The sequence below is a fragment of the Panthera onca genome, chromosome B4, assembly GCF_046562875.1.
Source record: "Panthera onca isolate mPanOnc1 chromosome B4, mPanOnc1 haplotype 2, whole genome shotgun sequence".
Taxonomy (NCBI): Eukaryota; Metazoa; Chordata; class Mammalia; order Carnivora; family Felidae; genus Panthera; species Panthera onca.
Window position 1 is genome coordinate 16,326,329 of NC_138345.1, and position 22,306 is coordinate 16,348,634.

Sequence of the window (22,306 nt, forward strand, 5' to 3'; positions counted from 1 at the left end):
CCCTACCCTTTTTTTTATATTTAATTATTTTTGAAAGAGAACATAAGTAGGGGAGGGGCAGAGAGAGAGGGAGACACAGAATCCGAAGCAGGCTCCAGGCTCCGAGCTGTCAGTGCAGAGCCAGATGCGGGGCTGAAACCCACGAACTGTGAGATCATGACCTGAGCCCAAGTCAGACGCTTAATGGACTGAGCCACCCGGGTGTCCCTTGGCCCCTACTCTGAAATCTATTCCTTTGTGTTGTACTCAAGCTCTTTCAGTTGCAAAGAACAAAGAGCCTGTTTTTAAGAATACATGTGAACTGGAATGTTCCACAATGGAGGGTCTGGCATTTTTTGATGTGCTGGCATCTCCCTGTCTTCTCACCCTCTGTGTACTCACTCTTCTATTCTCTCACCATTTGGCTTCCATTTGTTCATTCAGCAAATGAGTCCTGAGTATCAGGCCAGGGTGACAGTATCAGTATCAGTATCAGTATCAATATCAGTATCAGTATCAGTAACAGGCCAGGGTGACAAGCATGTACAGTCTGGGTTGTTTTAATCCTGACTCAGAGTCATGGCCTCCCTTCATTCCACTGACCAAATTCTCCCTATGTGTCTGAGTTCACATTTCCAAGCAGCTGCAAGTGGCCCAGTTATGGAGGGACATTCTGTAGCCCAGGGTTCCTATTCATCCAGATGTGGCTGGAGAAGCATCCTGACCTTCCAGGATCACACCTTCTCAGACCTTACCTGTGCATTTGTAACATCTCCCCAGTCAGAATGTAAGGAAGGACTGTGTCTCTACATGATCTGCTCGTAGAAAGTGTTCCACGAACAGTGTTAACACAGGTGTTTGTTCCATTACATGGGGGTGGGCTTATTGTCGGTAGAAGGTGGAAATCACGGCCTCCCTCCTGTTCCGACAAAGTACTGTTATCAGTGCAGTTCATGTCGTGGACAGTAACAGGTCCCGTCACACGAATGTTGTCTTTGAAGGTAAAGGTGAAGAGAGATTAGGAACCAGAGGAAAATTCTAGGTGAGACATACAGAGCGCGTGTCATTCTTACATTCCCCTACGTGGGCATAAAAATTGAGCATTTCAAATGGAATTATAGACCCAGGCGAGAGTCCTTTTGCGTGGAGCCAGGCAGTTTTATTCAACAACTGTCTTCAGATGCTCAGGTCACAATTCCTATTAATGTACAAAGTCTGTGGAAGAAATTGCCCTACAGCATAGCACTGATGACTCGAGACAGAGGGCCAGGAGATTAGAATATAATTTGCGTCTCGTCTCCCTTCAATAGAAATTTTGTTCAAGTCCAGATAAAGTAGCTGGAGGACGCGGCTGCCTAATTCTGCAGCGGGAGGGCAGGAGGCGTTAACCCTCAGAGCTGCCGCCAGCGTCCTGGGTTCACTGGGCAGCCAGGCGACGCATGGCCCCTTCTGCAGAGGGCCCGAGGGACCCAGAAAAATACTGGCTTGTGTCAGTCTGCCAGCAGGCACAGGGCAAGCCGTCTAAAGAGGCAAGCATGTGGAAGGAATCAGACTCGGGGTCTGTTGGTCGGGTGCTCTCCTCCCCCCTCTTCCTTCACTGGTTGTAGCCAAGGCTCTCCCTCCGGGTGCTCTGTGGCTCCCCGCTGCCTTCCCTCCTCCAGGTGGGCGCTGCTCCTGCCCTTTCCTCCACACCAGCACTCACTTCCTTTTCCAAATGATGGAGTAAGTGCTTCCTCTGTCCGGACGACGTTGCTTTTTCACTGCCTGCCACACACACACACACACACACACACACACACACACACACACACACCACCCCACACCAAAATCGTTCATGGAATGTTTACATTCCGACTCAAAGCCAATCCTAACATCACCTGTCCCTACTTCCTGCCACACGACACCAGATTCTCAGAACCACTATGGCCTCCTGTCTTTTGTGTGTGTGTGTGTGGATCTGGAATGTCACTGATGCCCCAAAACCTGCCTCCTCATCCTTCTCTTTCCCTCCCCTTCACACAGCCCGAAGAGGAAGTTCTCTGCTTTAAGTTACCATAGCATTTACGTTATACTTCTGACCTCAGTTATTTTGGTTGTTCACGGGTTTCTTTTCTCCACTGGGTTGTGAGCATTTTTAGGGCAGAAACCTACTGTCCTTCACCTACCTTCACACCCCAGCACCTAACAAAAGCAAAGTGCTCGTCATAGGAGCTCAAAAGTTTTGGAAGGAAGGATATTCATGGAGATGATTGTTGCCTTTTAAATATTTGATATGCTTTTGGACTCGATATAGGCTGCTGTTAATATGTTAATCCTGATAACAGGTTTCTAACATCACCGTGTTCGTTTCCTGACCAGCAAAATAAAAATGTTAACCTGTGCCACAGTGGCAATTTATATGCAAGAATCAATAGTTCAAGTACCAGGAAAAAGTGTGGTTAGGAGGTTGGCAATGTGAATCCAAACTCCCTTCTCAAAGCACTTTGAAGGAAAGCGAGGGGTAGTCTTCTACGATGAAGACACAGGTTTGGGGTATCTCTTTTTGCCTGGATTTGCTTAGATATAAAAATAGGGGATTGGATTACAGCTCTTCTTCTCCTTTAAGTCTAAAATTAGGTGATTCTGGTGGTTCTACTTAACAGGTGTTTAAATATTGCATAAATTTTTCTCTGTGCTCAAATTAGCAATCAAAGCTACAAAGACTTGCTTTTTCACCAGTGCCTCGAAAACATTCAGAAGTTCATTTGACCCTGAATAATGGCTGTGCAAACACATTAAGTGGTCATTTCCACAACTGTTCTGTTTCTTTAAGAGACCTTGCTTGTTAAGCTGGAAGATCATTGAACCATATGAGGGTCAATAAAAGAATAAAAAGTCACCGGTTGGTGATTTCGGTACAAGGAACTTAATCGTCGTTGAGTATCTGTGTCCATATGCTGCTGGCCATCAAAGGGGGAGTGTTTGATCTTCAGCAGCTTGCCCTTCCTCAGGATGGTTTCTGGAAAACTGATCAAGCTCCTGGTTTTTGAGCTTTTCGAGTTTGCTGCTTTCTCCATTCCCACGCTTGTGATTGTGGAACAGTTTGCCACCACCTATCAAACAACGACGGGGAACCCTGAGAAAACACATTATTGGCTGATTGTTTCCTGTTCGATTGCCTATGTGGCTTCAGTGACTCTGCTGATTTGGGTTCCCATAAAAGTTCTCTTATACAGGAAGCATGCCTTTTCCAAAAAAATTAAAGGATGGTAAGTAAAAGGATTCTTAAAGCAAGGAATCTCTGTGATGCTTTCATAGAGAATTTCTCAGGTGCTATGTGTAGGGATGTTAGCATAGCACAAATGTACATAATGTATATGCACATTATGATTAATGAGAAGTCATTGTCACCATTTCTATAATTGTGTTGATATTATGGTATCTTCTATATTTTTATAGGGGCCTTTTTTACTGCCTGTTAGCAACAAATTACATGTATTCGTAAGTTTGTAGTTAGCATGAGTCTATGATACCCTGAGTACTATATGTTGGCCCTAATTCCTTTTTACACTGAATTGCATAAAGTTATCACAGCTAATTTATAGAAATCTTAATTATAGAATGATAATATGGAATTTTACTTTTACAAACATTTACATTACTTTACGAAACAAAGTAATGTCTATTTTGAAATGTCTAATTGCATTGTTTTTCGGGTCTGAAGCATCCTTTGGCCTTTAGCCAACTGAGATTTTTAACTGGTTCCTTTGCTTAGATTTTTTATTGTTATTATTATTTTAAATATAATTTATCGTCAAATTGACTAACATACAGTGTGTAAAGTGTGCTCTTAGTTTTGGGGGTAGATTCCCATGGTTCATTGCTTACATATAGCACCCAGTTCCTTCGTTTAGATTTTTAAAAATAATACTTTACTATGTTAGGAAATTTTTTTACCCTGGTGGTGGGGGGGACTATTTCAATAATAATACAGAAATATTTTAAATAAATTAAGATCTAATGTTGCTTTAACTTAACAGTTTAGCTAATGTTGTATCGCCTGTATTGAGTACAAATTATTTCAGATACTAAGATATTTTTCCTTTCAGATATTTATTTATTTAAAAAAATTTTTTTAATTTAGTGTTTATTTATTTTTGAGAGAGGGAGAGACAGAGTGAGAGTGAGAGAGAGGCAAACACAGAATCCGAAGCAGGCTTCAGGCTCTGAGCTGTCAGCACAGAGCCTAAAGTGGGGCTCAACTCACAACCTGTAAGATCATGACCTAAGCTGAAGTCAGATGCTTAACTGACTGAGCCACCCAGATGCCACTATTTTTTTAAGTTTATTTATTTATTTAGAGAGAGTGGGGGGAGAGCACAAGTGGGGGGAAGGCAGAGAGAGAGAGAGGAAGAGAGAATATCCCAAGCAGGCTCTGCAGTGACAGCACAGAGCCCCATGTGGGGCTCGAACTCAAGAACTCTGCGATCATGACCTGAGCCAAAATCTAGAGTCAGATGCTTAACTGACTAAGCCACCCAGGCATTCCCCTTTTGGAACTTTAGATCAGATTTCTACTCATCTAAGACTTCTTAGTTTTCTTTGATAAGTTAACCCTTCTTTCAGGCTGATCTTTTATTTTAAAGTCAAACAACATCAACCCACTTGAAAAGCAAGCAGCAGAGATTTTAACAAGGGCAGAAATGTAAAAATAATAGATACGGAAATCTAGCTAGAAATACTGTTGGGAGGATGCAGACCTGGAGAGCCGAAGTGTGGAGTTCAAGATGTCCTTTAGGTGTTGATTTAGGATGTGGCTCCATGAAACTTGCCCGGGGGGACTTTCAGTTCCCCAAGGGCAAAGATCTTGAAGGGTTTCCGGAAGCAAACCATTTGGTTTACACCGCGTTTATCGGTGCAGTTTAAGGATTTTCCAAACCTTGACCCGAATCCTCAGGATATCTGTCAAGTGGAATTGGAGTTCAGCTGGGCCCTCCACTCCTCATATCACCTAGGAGTTGCTTTGACTGTCCAGGACTCCTAGCTGGGCTGGGAGTTTTGAGGGAAGAATGGAACACCCAAATGACCAGTGGCTTTCTATTAGTTTACTCCAGCCCCGGAAGGCACTCCTTGATTCTTTTTTTTTTTTTTTTTTTTTTTTTTTGCCATTGACTCAAACCTCTAGGATCCTAGGTTCTGAATATCATTCAGGCAGCAAACCTTCCATATCAGTTATTACCATCATCATCATCATTAAGTTATAACTGCTTCTTTACTGATCACGTATGTGCTTAGAGATTTATATGTGAATTTCATTTCCTTCTATACCATCTTGTGAGGGAGTTATTTTCATGATTTTATCATTATTATTCCCAAAGGGAAACTTATTATCAGAGAAGGGTTATGCAACTTCCCTGGTCAATAACTAGTGAGTGAGAGGACGAGACTTTGGACCTCTGTCCTTCTGACTCCATATTTGGTATTTCAGCCACTGTCCTAAACTGCCTCTTTGAGTGACAAGGTCCGAATCTACTGGAGGCATTTGAGAGTAAGGAAGGCAGTGTGGTCCTTCATTTATTTCTACTTTCCAGTGCACGTTCTGCTTTATAAATCTGGTTCACGTGTCCCCCTTGGGCTAACATGTCCTGGGCTGTCCCAATTACATCTTTCAGTGAATTCTTCAGGGAAACACTCTTCTGGCCTTTCATTTTCCTTTGCAGGTGTGGCTGGCCCCAGGTGTTCTAAATAGATACACTATAGGTTATCTGTAATTTCAGTGAAACTGTGAAATTATTTCCTCATAGCCTCATTCATGAGCGCTGTCATATTGCTGTCTCTTACTGTAGGTTCCTATGGGCATTGTTAGCCCCATGAATCTGGTATTTAGGAGAGAATGAGTTATCCAGCTAGTAGAGTGTATGTCCTGGCCACACAGCTAAGAGGTGCGGACCTGAGTTCAAATCCCAGCTTTGACATTGACTGCGAGGACTTGTATGAGTTATTTAAGTTCTTTGAATTGTAATTGTCTCGTGAGCAAAATGGGGACAACCTCGGTTTTTCACCTGAGTGCCGTTTTAAGAAACGGAATAAGATTATGCAGATAAAGTTCCAAGCGTAATAATACCTGGCACATAGGAAGGATTCAGTGCATATTATTGTTATTACCTCAGGCTGAATTTAGTATTTCCATTTAAAACATGATCTTGTTTAATCCTCCAAATAAGAAATAGTAGAACTGATGATAAAGCTGATTAAACTGAAGAAAATTATATGCCATCAGTGATACTCTTTGAACTTAGAAAATCTTGGAGGTCTCTTTTATCCTTCGAGAAAAATGAAGGCCAATAGCGTGATATCAACGAATATCTTATAAAGCATTTGGCATATATACAGTGCTATTATGTTTTATTTTTTCAGTTGACCTGCACACCAGGGTTACGAGGTTGACCAAGGGATATAATTCCTATTTTGTAAGGAAGGAAACAGCGTCAGAGAGCTTAAGACATACACACTAAATCAACAGTAGAGCCTGAACTTTAATCCAGTGCTCTTTACTTTTGTGGGACACTTCCTCATTCTCTTTAGAATGATTGTTTCTTTTCAGGGATGCCTGTCTTAATTCGTAATAGGCTAGGGAGATGATTTGAGGAATGAGGAAAAGCTATTTACAAACACACCAAATTATATATCCCAGCAAATGAGCCGTGAGCCCACGCTGACTTCAGGGGGGTCTGTCTCCACAGCCTGATCTCTTGAACACCTTACTGTTCCACAGTGGCACACACAGGGCATGTGCACAGCACGAATCACATCTGGGCACTGCCGGACGGGCTGGATAAACTGAAGGAAGTAGAGCTTGCCCTTTTCAGTCCCGGGAAGGTCATCCGTTAATCACCGTGAACTAAACATGGGCGCTTAACAGCACTCCCATGTCTCCCAGTGGACTCTCCTCTCCTTAACTACTCAGTAGCAATGATTTTCCGATACTTGACTACAGGCTTTTTCTTCCTTGCCCCACCGTATCCAGTAAATCAGAAAGAGTATATTTACACGTGCTTTTCTCTCCCACTTTGTGCAATAAGTCACCAAATTCCATTAATTCTCCCTCTTTAGTGTCTCTGGCATCACCTCTGTGTTCTCCATGACTGTTTTCTTCACCCCAGTGAGGCACTAACTTCCAGGGCCATCATACATGGCCATGGTTCCCCACGTTTTCATACATTCAAGTCCGATGTCACATCATTTGTCCTGATGGTTTTGTTCAGGGAAGAATGAAGAACATTTTCTTCACTGATGCTGGGGCTCTGGTAGCCTTCACCAGCTGGTGTCTTGTCCTTTGCTTCTTTTCCCCATCCCCCTTCCTTTGCAGTCCTTGTTGACAGAGTAAAAATCTTCATGAAAAGTGTTTTCTGCACATCAGTCCTGCCCCTTAAAAATCGACTCTTCCCCTTGCTTGTACAATGGTATTGGCATTATACCATAGAATCCTAAAGCTCGAAGGCACCTGAGAGTTCTACGACACTCTTTCTTACGATGCGGGTAGACAATGGACCTCTTATTTAAAACTTTTTTTAAATTTTTTAATGTTTATTTATTTTTGAGAGACAGAGTGCGAGTGGGGGAGGGGCAGAAAGAGAGGGAGGCACAGAATTGGAAGCAGGCTCCAGGCTCTGAGCTGTCAGCACAGAGCCTGACGCAGGGCTGGAACCCACAAACCATGAGATCATGACCTGAGACGAAGTCTGAAGCTTAACTGACTGAGCCATCCAGGCGCCCCTGCCCTCCCTTTATATGCCAGTGAATTTGGCCATGGCCAGGAGCTCTATCCATTTCCCCCTGCCCCATTTTTCCCTTTTTATTGCTTTGCAAGTACTCTCATTGGCTCATAATATAAAATGCCACTTATATGATGATCAGTCCCAAAACCGTGTCTCCAGAGGTGACTTTCCTGAGCTCACTGTGTCTATATGAACGTTTTTCAAATGTTTAAAAGTATACACATCTCAACTACGTCCCATGGCAGTCTGCGAAGTCTTCTCTTCTCCAGTGTCCAGGCTTTATCGGGTATTCTTGTCCTGTGATTTCTGGACCTTTTTCCCTTTTGCATATTTCCTTGGGATGATGACTGGCTTGTTAATGTCCAGACATGATCTCATTGATACCCAGCTGTCCTGTTGATGCAGCTATTGGTGTGAGGTATTGACTTCAACTGCAACAGTGTCACTTTCATAACGGAGTCTCATAACTGAGACTAAAACTCCTAGAAAAACTTGCTCTTGTCACACGGTTACCTCATCTTGTGCTTAGGCAACTTCCTGAGCCTATAAGTGCCATAAAGCCAGACTGTGCCTTACGTGTCTTTCTGTCCTTACAACTGAGTGTAGTTCACACATTTAACAAGGGCTTGGATGAGTGGGTGAATGGATGAATGCAGAACTTGGCTTGTTGCATGAGCTCACTGGGGTTAGTGTTTTTTGTTGGGAAGTTAATGGCAGATTGTGGGAAGCCTTGAAAGACAAGGAAGGAAGCCTTGACTTGAAGAGCTAGCGATCGAGAATGTTTAGGAGTTTCTGAGCAGAGTGGTTTCCCAAGTTATTATCTGATGCATTCCGTTCCCTGTGCTTTCCCTGTGAGAAATCTCATGGTCAGAATTCTTGCCGCACAAATAGGAATCTTTAACTCACCGTGGCTTGAACTCAGGTCTTTCTTCGTGGGCCTACTCCTGGGGGAGACCTTCTTCCTGATGCTTTACTACAGACACGCACAGAGCTCTGTAGTGCCCTAACTCATCTTCCATCCGGACTTACACCATGTCTACAGGTCCTTCTCCTCAGCCGTGTTGTGCTCTCATTGAAGCCTTGCACTAGCCTTAGCGTGAGTCCCCCTTCAAAGATGTGTCTGTGGCATTTCCAGCATAAATTTCATTGTATAGATTTCCTAGGATTGCTGTTGCAAACTACCACAAACGTGGGGGCTTAAATGATAGACATGTATTGTCTCCCACTTGTGGGCGTTAGAAATCTGAGATCACGGTGTTGGTTGGTTCCTTCGAGGGCTGTTGGGAGAATCCGTCCCAGGCCTCTCTCCCAGCTTCTGGTCGCTTGCTGGCACTCTTTAGCATTCTTTAGCTTACAGACGCATCACCCTGATGTCTACCTTCATCGTCGCATAGTGTTCCTCCCTGTATCTCCTCACATAGTCTTTCCTCTGTGCGTATCTGTCTCCCAATTTTCCCTTTTCATAAGGACACCAGTCCTGTTGCATTAGGGCCCACCCTAATTGTTAACTTATTGCCTCTGGAAACACTATTTCCAAATACAGTCCCATTCTGAGGTACTAGGAGGTTGGGACTTCAACATGTCTCTTTTAGGGGAACATAATTCAACCTGTGACCGTCTGCCCTCTGGCCCTCCCCCAAATTCATGTTCTTCCCACATGCAGAATAGATTCACTGAAACCTAGCGGGGCAAATGTCACTAAATTGTAAGGCTTGACAATAATCCTCTGTGGCTGGACGTTCTGCCCTCAGGATGGGAGAGCCTTTCCTTTCCTGGCCTCTGGGTCTAAGGAGGGAGCCTCTGGGCCTGCAGTGGAGCCTCTCAGTCCCCTAGAGCCATCTCAGAGGATAATACACATTCACAGCCAAGTAGCCCCACCAGCCCATTTCCTGCCTGTTGCATCCCAGAAGTCTAACAGCCTTCCTTCCTTTTGTCCCATCTCTGTCCCCCTTTAGTCCAAGCTGGCAGTGCCAGTATTTCTGCTGAGATAGGTGATTGGGTTCACAAGGCACACCCTTAGTATCCTCTCTAGAACACACCCTTTCATTTTCTACAATATGGATAGACTGAGAAATATCCAAGTCTTCAAGTTCTGGTTCCTTTTTGCTTAACGATTCCTTCTTCAATTTATCTCTCTCTCTCCTCTTATATTTTACTAAGTTCTGGTTCCTTTTTGCCTAACAATTCCTTCGTCAATTTATTCCTGTCCTCTTGTATTTTGCTATCATCAGCAGTGCCTTCAGTGTTTTGCTTAGAAATCTCAGCTAAATATCTGAGTTCGTCGACTGTGGGTTCTATTTTCTACCCAGCAGAACACAGTTCAGCCAAGGTTCTGCCACTTTCTTTTTAAAAAAAAATTTTTTTTAACGTTTATTTATTTTTGAGACAGAGACAGAGCATGAATGGGGGAAGGTCAGAGAGAGAGGGAGACACAGAATCTGAAACAGGCTCCAGGCTCTGAGCTGTTAACACAGAGCCCAACGTGGGGCTCGAACTCATGGACCACTAGATCATGACCTGAGCTGAAGTCAGACGCCCAACCGACTGAGCCACCCAGGCACCCCTCTGCCACTTTCTAGAAAGGATCACCTTTCCTCCAGTTGCCAACAACATGGTCCTCCTTTCTGCCTGAGACTTCACCAGAAACACCTTGAACATTCACGTTTGTAGCATTTCTGTTTGGGACAATGCGCGTATTCTCTAAGATTGTTAGAGGCTTTTCTACATCTCTCCTCTTTTTCTCTCCTAGCTTTCACCAGAATCTCCTGTAATGCCCATATTTTTCTAACAGTCTCTTCTAGGCAGTCCAGCCTGTTTCTATCATGTGTCTTCAGACTCTTCTAGATTACCCATTACCCTGTTCCAAAGCCACTTCCACATTTTTAGGTATTTGTTAGGTATTTGTTAGGTATTTTAGGTATTTGTTACCAGGTAGGTACCCCCTACCTGTAGAGCAAGCTCTGTGTTAGTTTTGTAGCATAGCCATAGCAAAGTACTGGGTGACAAATGTGTTGTGTCCCTGTTCTGGAGGCTAGTCATCTTGAGATCGAAGTGTCCGTTGGTTCCTTTTGAGGGCTGGTGGTTCACCGGCACTCTGGCGTTCCTTGGCTTACAGATGCGTCACCCTGATTGATCTCTGCCTTCATCGTCACATGGTGTCTTCCTGCGTTTCTTCACATAATCCTCCCTCTGTACATTCTCCAAATTTTCCCTTTTAATAAGGACACCAGTCGCGTTGGATGAGGGCCCACCTTAATGACCTCATTTTAACTTACTAGCTCTGGAAAGACCGTATTTCCAGATAAGGTTACACTGTAAGGTACCAGGAGTTGAAACTTGAACATAATCTTTGGGGAGGAACATAATTTAACCCACAACACTTATTAATAAATTATAATAAATCTATGTTAGCAGTAAGTCAAGATTTTAAAATACAGATTATCATTATTTCTGGATACATAAGATGCAGAACTTGGATTAGAAACAGGTTGCATCTTCATTTTCCCTGTAGCCTCTAACTGAAAACTAGCATTTCTTTCCATTTTGCATGTTGGTAACAAAGCACACTACAAGTACCAGAACCTAATAACTTCATTAAGTAGATCTTTTCATATCGTATATGTTAGATCTTTTCATACCACATTACAATTGTTGCAGATATTTCTTAATATGGCTAATGATCTTCGCTACCTTGACATTATGAATGATTTCAGTTTCCACTAGCTCTTGAGCGTTCCAAAGAAGATAAGGAGACAACGTGTTCATAGATGGGCACATATATCCCTGTATAAAATTTTTAAAAGAATTTGGAATACTGTATTTCAACATAATTGCTCTGTTTTTGTTTAAAAAGAAATCTGTTTTGAAAAAGGTCCATCGGATTTACCAGATTCTCAGAAGTCTCACTGCACAAAAAAAGGCTCCAAAAACGTGGTTTTAGCTAGTGGAGATAATGTAGTGAGACCATTCGGATAAATTTCCCGCCTCCACGGAACTTACTTTGAGGATCAGCAAAGAGGAATGTGTGAAACAATAAACAAGAAATAATCAGCAGAACTTCAGGTGGTCATAAGGCCGCAGATATATATAATTTGGAATGACAACAGGGCTCCAACATGGAAGATCCAGGAATGGGGGGCATCTGGCAGAAGGTAGAGACAGTGTACAACTTGAAGATGAGGCAAGCTTGATGTGATCATGACACAACCAGAAAGCCAGTATGGCTGGAGTTAAGTGGGGTTTCAGGGAGAGGAAAGTCATTCTAAGTGAGAAAGAGAGTAGGAGAAAGAAGAGAAACCACGTCATGTAGAACATGTAGGCTCGGGCAATAGGTTTCAAATTTGTTCCGGTTACATTGCTTACCCACTGGAGATTTTTAAAAAATATGTAAGATGCAAAGATGTGTGTACTTTGTGTGAAATACACGTAGCACAATTTACCAACTTAACCACTTTTAAGTGTACGTATCAGTGGCATTAAACTCATTCACACTGTTGTTCCATCACCACCATCCGTCCACAGAACCTTTTCGTCTTCATTCTTGTCTCCACTCAACACTAACTCCTCATTCACCCCACCCCTTATCGTTGGAGATTTTTGAGCAGGGCAGTGATAAGATGTGTTTTACATTTTAAAAATATAACAGTTGGCTCTATGGAGAAAACGTTGCTAGGCAAGAATAGAAATATTAACAGGAAACTGGATAGGAAATTCTTGGAAGATGAGACATGATGGTAAATGAGCTATGATGTTAGCGAAGGATGGATGTGACACGTACTTTCAGTAAATCTACTTGCAGTAAACCAGAGAGCATTTGATGATTGGAACAGGGATGTGAGGTCTTTGTTCAGGCATGTTAAATCTGGGTTGCCCATTAGACACCCAAGTGGAGGTGCCAGAGTTGGGCATACAACCCCAGAGCTAAAAAAAAAAAATGTCTATGTCTGTGTCTATATCTATGTCTATGTATATATATGCAAGTCCTGGGTAAGTGGTTGATATTTAGAGCCATGGGAGGGGCACCTGGGTGGCTCAGTCAGTTAAGTGTCTGATTTCGGCTCAGGTCATGGTCTCACAGTTCATAAGTTCAAGCCCTGTGTTGGGCTCTGTGCTGACAGCTGAGAGCCTGAAGCCTGCTTTGCATTGTGTGTCACCCTCTCTCTTTCTGCCCCTTCCCCACTCTTTCTCTCTCTCTCTCTCAAATAAAAATAAACATTAAAATAAAATTAAAGCCATGGGATTGCTTGAGACAATTAGGCATAAAGAGGAGGTGCAGGAGTAATCCCTGGGGCACTCTCATCTTTTAGAGCACAAGCTGAGAAGAAGAGGGCTCCATGAAGGCTCCAGCCAGAGCCAGGTGCTGCAGGAACCTGGATCTGGGACCAGAAAAGGAGGCAAAGCTACCTCTCAAAAACCCCATTGTACCTCTGGTTTTAGCAGGTCGTACTGAGTCTGGCTAGGAGACGGGTCTATCCTGCCCTCTAACTTATGTCTATACCTAGAACATCTAAGACAAGGATGGGATTAACAGAAGCATGGCAGGACCAAGGAGAAATCGTTAGTTATTTGAAAGAGTTCAGCACTTTTTGTACTTCGAAACACATTATCATATAAGTGTAATTAGTAAAATGTGTATTTAAGGAACAGAAATGTAAATATTTCATCATAGAAAAGCTTTGAGCATCTTTTGTCTTCCTATCAATTAATAATGCTAAGTGAGCATTTTAATTCTTTCTGTCATAAGATATTATGATATAGAGTCATAAAGTATTATATCTCAATAACTATTTGATTAATTGTTCATGAAGGCTTTAAGAAGTGGTCCAAAAACCACTGTGAAAAAAACCAGTGGTCCAAAAACCAGTGTGAAAAATCGTGTGATATATATATATATATATATATATAGATATATATATATATATACATATATATATATATACATAGATATATATATATATATATCAATCACACGATTTTTTTTTTAGTTCAAGTAAGAAATATCCACATGTTTTCATTTGAAATCATTCTTGGTGGGGTGCCTAGGTGGCTCAGTCGGTTAAGCGTCCGACTTCAGCTCAGGTCATGATCTCGCAGTTCGTGAGTTTGAGCCCCACGTCAGGCTCTGTGCTGACAGCTCAGAGCCTGGAGCCTGCTGCAGATTCTGTGTCTCCCTCTCTCTCTGCCCCTCTCCCGCTCACACTCTGTCTCTCTCTCTCTCAAAAGTAAATAAACATTAATTTTTTTTTTAAATGAAGGCATTCTTGGTACAGCATCTCTAAATGTCTTCTTTAAAAAAAAAAATCAATGTTATGATAGGGTATAATATAACTTAAGAAAGGCATGCCCTTGGGGTGCCTGGGTGGCTCAGTCGGTTCAGCATCCAACTCTTGATATCAGCTCAGGTCCTGATCTTGCAGTCATGGGATAGAGCCCAGTGTTGGGTGTGGCACTGAGCCTGGAGCCTGCTTGGGATTCCCTCTCTGCCCCTCCTCCCCTCAAAGTAAATAAACAAACATGGAGAAAAAAAAAAGTCACATTCTTTTTTTCAGTTGGTCACCAGAGCTGAAACTTTTTGGCAGGGTTCCAGTTATGGAATTATGGAAATGTTGAATGTCATTTGTCTTGCACGGTGATGCTCTTTGGAAGTCCATGGCTGGCTAGTTATTTTTTCTGGAACAAAGGTGGTGAACCTTTGTTCTAGAAAATATTCTGGGTTTTGCATGTGTTCCCCTTTGCCATACTGAAACATTTGGGAAATGGAAATAGGGAAGTAGTAGCTTCTTAGAAAAATGAGAGATGAATGGAACAGGAACTGCTAAATTAGCAAAATGTAACCGGAACTGTTGATCTTGTACATTATTGCTTTTGCTTATTTTTTGTCCTTTGCTAGGAGACCTGTTATGATGATGTGTGTTATACTCACCACACTTCCCAGCTTCAGCTTTTCTATCGCAGGGACTGAGGTATGGATTTTTTCTTCATTCTGCAAGATTTTGAGATTTTAAAATTTCCTCTATTACCGGAATATTATAGAACGGTGTGCCCGAAATTTTTCCTAAAGTTTATTCTATCCAGTCTTCTTCCAAGCTGCAATATGAATATTTAAAGTACTAAGATCACTTTTCCCCCTCTGTGATTGTGAAAGAAGGTCTAGCAACCAATTAAAAAAAAAAATCTTCTATGTGTGTGTGTGAAAGAGAGGAACGTTATTCCAAGATCATAAAAAAGCAAGGAATTTAAAAGTGGATTCACATTTGCCGCTTTTCACCTAATGTTTTTCGAGTGTCCTCAGTTCTAAACAATATCCAGAGGGAATACACGTCACGTTCTCAGACCTTTAATAATATATCCATTGTCTAAGGATTTGCACATGAGATTTATTTGAAAATAAGCTTGACTTTATGTTTTGACTAAATGCAGCTTCAAAAGGATTCTGATAGACAGGCATCTACAGGACAGTAATATTAGAGGCAGAACTTTCAGGCTGTGAGAATTTTATTATCTGACAAGTTCAAAGAAGAATGCCCTGTTAACCTTATTAATTTGCACAATGCTGTGAAAGATGTAATTTTCACGTCTCCAAAGTGAAAAAATTAAAGTACTTTATATTTTATCTATATGTCAAGTAAGTAGTTATTAAGTGCATATCACATGCCAGGCACTGTGCTAGGTAATGAGATACAACACTCTGGAAATGTGAGAGTCTCTGGCCTTGAGTAATTGCTTATTGATAGTAGAGAGAAAAACAGTCGGCTATTAGAATAGCTATGATAGGTGTCATGAGGGGAGGGAGTCCTGGGTAGTGTATGACGTCATGAGAAATACATGATTGTTAGAATGTGTCCTAGATGCTACATTTGGACAGTCTGTGAATGTATAGAATAACCTTGGAAGGCTCTATAGATGTGCTTTGCATCAAACAGCAATATGTGAATATTTTAATCTAGATTTATCATTTTCTCCTCCCTCCTCCCAAAAGACTCTGGAAAGCATGTAGGAGGTTCCCTAGACCTTTAAAAATTCAGTGTACAACCTTCCCCCCACCTAGCGTACAACCTTTTAAGGAAACCTATTATCCTAAAATGATGACACATTTGTAGTATGATTGCCCTTTTTGATTCTTTTCTATTACGTCCTTACCCACTATTGCTTTTTTCCTTCTTTTGTTTAATTTTTTACTCAAGTGTGACACACAAATCAGAAAGTGCATAAAACATACGATATACAATATTAATGTAATACCACAAAGCAATCCCCTGTGTAAACACTACTCAGGGTCAAAAAATAAAGCTTTGCTAGTTCCCTAAAAGCCACCCCTATGTTTTTTGCAATGATTTCTATCTTAACTTCTAATTCCATAGATTGGTTTGTCTGTTTTGAATTTTTTATAATTGGAGATAAAATTATATACCTTTCTATCTCTCTCTCTCTCTATCTATATCTGTCATTTATCTCTCTTCTATCTACCTAATATGTGTCTGGCTTCTTTTTTTCACAAGTGTGGGTCATTCAGGCTTTTGTATACAATGGTATTCCATCGTTTTCATTCTGTGGAGTGAATTCATTCATTTCATTGTATGAATACGTTACAATTTATTTATCACTTCTGCCTCTGATGCCCACTTCAGTTGTTTCTGGTTTTGGCTATTATAAATAATGCTACTGTGAACATCTTTGAGTATGTCTATTGATGCACGTATGCAAGAATTTCATTTAATGTGCAGGAGTATAACTGATGGGACATAGATATTCAAAGGTTCAACTGTAGCAGAAAATGCCAGTTTCCCAAAGAGATTCTACTAATTTAGACTTAATGCTAGCAGAGAATGAGCATACCCGTTGCTGCATATTCTAGCTAGCCTTACATTCTAAGTCTTTTAGCCATTCTGTTGGGCATATATTCTTGAATCTCATTATAGTTTTAAATTGTCATTCCCCAATATACTGAAATTAAGGGGCACCTGGGTGGCTCATTTGGTTAAGCTCTTGATCTCGGCTTAGGTCATGATCTCACAATTTGTGAGATCAAGCCCCGCGAAGAGCTCTGCGCTGACAGCATGAAGCTTACTTGGGATTCTCTCTCTATGCCCACTCCCCCCGCCCAATAAATAAATAAATAAACATCAAAAAAATTAATGAAATTGAGCACTTTTTTCATCTTGCCATTTTTTCCCTATCGTGTTACTTATCTTTCTAAAATCAATTCAGAAGTTTTTAATATATTCAGATCTCAAGCCCTTTTTGATTTTATATATTGCAAGTATATTCACACTTTGTGACTTAATATTTTAATGGTATTTTGGGTGAAGAGTTCTTAATTTAAAAACAGTCCAATTTACCAGTGGTTTTTTTTTTTTCATGGATATAGTAATTTTGGCAACGTAAAGAGATTTTGTCGTACTGCGAATCTGACCCTCAAAGTCCTGAAGCTATTCCCCTATATTATACTTTGAAGCCTATATGTTTTACCATTTTCTTTTCTTTTTCTTTTTTTAATTTTTAAAAAATGTTTATTTTAGAGAGAGAGCAAGAGCACAAGCGGGGAAGGGGCAGAGAGAGAAGGGGACAGAAGGTCTGAAGCGGGCTCTGCGTTGATAGCAGCGAGCCTGATGTGGGGCTTGAACCCATGAACCATGAGATCATGACCTGAGCCGAAGTTGGACACTTAACCAACTGAGCCACCGAGGTGCCCCTGCCATTTTCTTTTAGATTCACAATCCATCTGAAGCTAATATTTGTATATGTTGTGCAGTAAGGAGTCCGTTTTTTACCTCCAAATAGCATCCAATGCACTGAGCACTATTTATTAAAAAGTCTGTCTTCCCTCATTTTTCTGCACTGCTGCTTCTGTTATAAATCACTCTGTATATATACATGGTCTATTTCAAGCCTTCTGTTTTGTCCACTGCCTACTTTTATATGCCTATGCCAATACCACACTGACTTAATTCTTGTAGTTTTACAATGGCTCTTCATATTTCCAAGAGTAAATCTTTATATCTTTTTCATCTAAATGCCTTGTCCTTTTTATTTCTATATGGATTTTAGAATCAGCTTCTCATTTTCCACAAAAACTTTGAATTCTGATTGAGGTTGCATTGAATGGTATCATTTTTTTTAGTCTCATTTTCCCTTTATTGCATATGGAGATTTTCCCCATATACAATTATATAGTCTATGAATAATGATATATATTTATTTTTTTTCCAATACTTGCAGTGTTTATTTCTTTCTCTAGCTTCATTACACTGGCTAGGACCTCTAGTACAGTGTTGCATAGAATTGATCAGTGTTTATTTCTTTCTCTTGCCTCATTACACTGGCTAGGACTTCTAGTACAGCGTTGCATAGAATTGATCATGGTGGCACTTTCGTCATCTTCCAGATCTCAGAGGAAAAACTCTTAACATATCACCACTAATATGATGCTTGCCATAAGTTTTTATGTAGATACCATAATCAGATGAAGGAAGTCTCCCAAAACCTGGCTGGGTTTACCTGGGCTCTCTCTTCTTGGAGGACCCTGAACTCCAATATCTATCCCCCTAATTCTTTGACGTAGGCACTCTCAGAGGCTCTGCTTAGCAGTAGGGTTGGAAGAAATTGCCCATCCCACCATTACCAGGAGCCTGCTATTATATTTTGGTGCGTATTTACCAAGCTCTCTCTTGAACTGAAAGCTCTTCCATTGATAAGAATCTTTATTACATCTTTACAAATCCTTCAACAGCCAATGGGATTGATTACCTGAAAAGCTGGAAATCAAGCTTCTAGTCTTTTAGTAAATGTCTTTGTAATTAATTTAATGTTGCTTCCAGACTATTAAAAGAATTTTAAACAAAGACAGTACAAAAGAAGTAATGCTTCTAAATGGTTTTCTGAAAACAGGTTCAAAAGAGTATTAATGGTTCTGCGGATATCTTACCTGATACCTTACCTGATCTGCCAGTTTCTCTGGTTCTGACTTCCTTGATTGTGGTGGATATTATTGAAAAACTCAGGATATATTCTCTTAGAAGGTGGCAAAAATGTAAGTATTCTTTTAAATGTAATATTTTTAAAAGTTTGACATACTGTTTACCTTTCTGTCACCCATTTATCTGTTGACATGTTTATCATACCTTTTCTTACCTCTAACATTACAGTTAGAAGATTAGAAATGGAGATATCTAAATATAATTATTTTAAAAACTACTTTGATAGCTAAATAGTTATTCTTATTTGTATTTTGGTAGTACTGATAAATTAATAAACTTAGCAAATATTTAATAAGAAAAACCTTAATGTTTACTCTAGCAAGAAAATAATCTAAGTAAATTATTATAGATTTAGATTTTTAGAAACCTTAAAACCTTTCAGTTTAGATGAATAAATATAGTTTTGGATATCTTTGATATAAATTATGTGACTACTGATGTTATGTCCTAGAGAATTATGTGTTTTTAATTGCAGATTGTCAAAAAGCTAAAGATCACACTACCAAAACCAAGATATACCACATTCCTCCAAAGGGATCAGTCAAAACTAAATATAGGTTGGTCTTAAAAAAAAAAAGATACTTTGTTAATTGAGTATTTTGTTCAGTTGATCTTAAATTTCTTCAACTTTCACTTAATTTCATGTGATAATTTATAATATGTGTATGCTATCGTTATTGGATGACCAAGATTTTATACGTGAAGTGGGTAGGTTTTGTCGAATCACTTCCTGGTGGGGTGGATGGGTTAAAGCGAGTGAGTCACAGGGGAATTCTGGAGAGTAATAGAGATGATTCCTACCTCCAGGAAGGAAAAGACCAGAGAATCACTTATGGGTCATGAGCCACCACCCTTCCGGTCACTCTTACTCCTCAAATTGAAAAATAAAACTGAGCTGGAGGCCACCAGGAAATCTGAGATTCTGAGCTTCATATTTTGCACTTTGTCCTTAGGTGGGAGACGATGGTTGTTATGTTTAACATAATACAGGTGACAAGGTAGCTAAGGTGGCAGGCAGCTAGTGGCCATCTAATGAGGAAAAGGTACCCTCAAGTTACATCTGCCCTCCAGAGTCCAGGGTATTTATCTCAAACTGAGGAGATTTGGGAATTGCCACTTTCTTTGCTACTTCTCTAGATTCCTTCTCAATGCAAACCTATCTTGAAAATGGATTGTTTTTAAAAATTCTTCCGTGTTAATAACCTTCCATGTTAATGTGAACATTCTGTGTAAGTTCTTAGTGAACATTCTCTCTCTTTTTTTTTTTAACGTTTATTTATTTTTGAGACAGAGAGAGACAGAGCATGAACGGGGGAGGGTCAGAGAGAGAGAGAGAGGGAGACACAGATCGGAAACAGGCTCCAGGTTCTGAGCTGTCAGCACAGAGCCCGACGCGGGGCTTGAACTCATGAACCACGAGATCGTGACCTGAGCCAAAGTCGGACGCTTAACCGACTGAGCCACCCAGGAGCCCCATGAACATTCTCTTTTTAAAAAAATGTACATGTAAGGGCATCTGGGATCAGTGGGTTGATAGTCCGACTCTTGGTTTGGCTCAGGTAATGATCCCAGGGTGGTGGGATCGAGCACTGCATTGGGCTCCATGCTGAGTGTGAAGCCCACTTGGGATTCTCTCTCTCTCTCTCTCTCTCTCTCTCTCTCTCTCTCTCCCCCTCCCCTCTGCTTTTCTCCCCTGTTCTCGCTCTATCTCTGAAATAAAAAATTAAAATAAAAAATGTACATTACATTTTTTGGAACAAGTTATATTTTAAGTGATGAGTTTGGTTGTTAAAGGAGAATTTTCTCTGTATCCAGAAATGACAATGACACTGAGCATTGACACAAGAAAACCCCAAAGAAGTCAGTCTTGGAGATAAGACCTGAGAACATTTTATACAGTTGCTTTTTCTTATTTGAAGAGCCTCCTTCTTGAGCTCTTCACTGCCCAAACTTGAGCAGGCTAATGTCTGGTTGAATAGCTCTACCCTTTAATAAAGTCCCACTTTAAAAAACTAGCATTCACTCAAAACACCTTTGCAAATATTAATTATACATGCATTTAATTTTTGTGCAAGCTTTTGAACTCAAATAGTCCCCTTTACTTATTTTAAACATGCATACTAACAAAATGGATTATGTGAGCTTTGAATTTAGGGAGTGTTATCATTTATCCTCTGGAACTTAATACATAAAGTCATAAACATGTAAATTGTAATACGTGAGTCTGAACATAAACCAGTAGGCTAAAAATATGCTGTTGTTGCATGTGGTACTTTAGAATCCAAGAGGTTAGGTAGGGGTGGGTGGTGAACGAGCTTTAAAAACATTTGGCTCCCTTTAGAAAAGGTTGGGAAAGGTAATATATTGTGCTCGGTCCAGAGAGTTTGAAAGGCATACCCATCGGTCAACTTGTAACAGCCATGATCCTATAGTAGAGGAAACTAAGGTAATCTGCAGTGCTTAGATTTATGGACCCCCTTGTGCCATCCCATCCACCTTAATTCCAAGCTACAGAAGCTTGATCTTTGTGTAGCTTTTCCTTTACTAAAATTTTAAATACAAGTTATTCTATATTTTTAAAAAAGAGTGCTCATGCTTAAAGCAGGCTTAACGGGATCAAGGAGTCCTTTCCACTAACTTTCTGTTACCAGTTGAAATATCTCAGTATCAAGTGATGATCATGTCAGAACATGTCCATGCATTATTTCACATAGCCTGGGCCTCACACGGGAATATTTTCTGGTACCTAGATCTCTGATGCATGGCAGTCTCGCAGATGTCATACCTAATAATGGCAAGTCCCAGTCTTGGGAACAAATAGTAAGAATACAGTGTATCGCCTGAATGTCCCCAGCTCATATTAGTATGTGGGTATTTCTATTTGAATTTTGTTAGCTCAGTCCCAACCAATGAATGACTGGGCCCCCATCTTTCTTCCTCTTCCATACTGTTCCCTCTCCCAGAACTAAGGTGAGTCTCCTGTGGTCTCATTTATTGGTCCAGACTGCTGAATATTCCATCGCTCCTGCTTTTTTTCCATTCGTCATTCTTACACACAAACAACTTGGCCTGCTATTTTCCCACCACTCTTGCCTGACTCTGTGTTCTAAACACTTTTCATCCTGCTATGACTTGCCTCCCAGGGAATATCCTAGTTTCTCCTTACATCAGTCTTAACCTATATTGTCTGAACCCCAAATCATGGTCACTATTAGGTTCCCTTTGCCCCCACCCAGATTCCTTAACCTCCATAAAAACCTACGAATGCAAACAGACACACAAACAAGTCAATGGTTGGACGCAAAGTTTCAGTTCTACCTGTAGGGACTCACTTGAACAGCCTAAGCCTGCCTCAAGCACCATGTTATAAGTGGTAGAGTAGAGTATCATAGTTAAAGTACTATGGGGCTACACGTGAAGAAATATTTTATCTAAGGTGTCGGAGGTCAGAAAAATACTAAAGGGAATATCTGGGATTTGTAGGAGTTTAGGCAGATATGGTGAAGAAGGCTTTCTACACAGAAGGAAGATTGGGCCTTAAGAAACTCAGGACTGCATGTAATAAATGGGCAAAAATAACCAGTTGGATTTCAC

At 40.7% G+C, this 22,306-nt stretch overlaps 1 protein-coding gene across 1 annotated transcript in view; it reads left to right on the forward strand.

Annotated features, from left to right (window-relative positions):
• Nucleotides 1-2,857: 2,857 nt before the first annotated feature.
• TMEM236 (transmembrane protein 236) overlaps nucleotides 2,858-22,306 on the forward strand; it is a 36,580-nt gene continuing 17,131 nt past the window's right edge. The window contains exons 1-3 of the mRNA XM_060659236.3: nucleotides 2,858-3,227; nucleotides 14,626-14,698; nucleotides 18,624-18,765. Of these exons, the coding sequence (XP_060515219.2) occupies nucleotides 2,971-3,227; nucleotides 14,626-14,698; nucleotides 18,624-18,765 (472 nt within the window). The 5' untranslated portion in view covers nucleotides 2,858-2,970. The remainder of the gene's footprint in view (nucleotides 3,228-14,625; nucleotides 14,699-18,623; nucleotides 18,766-22,306) is intronic.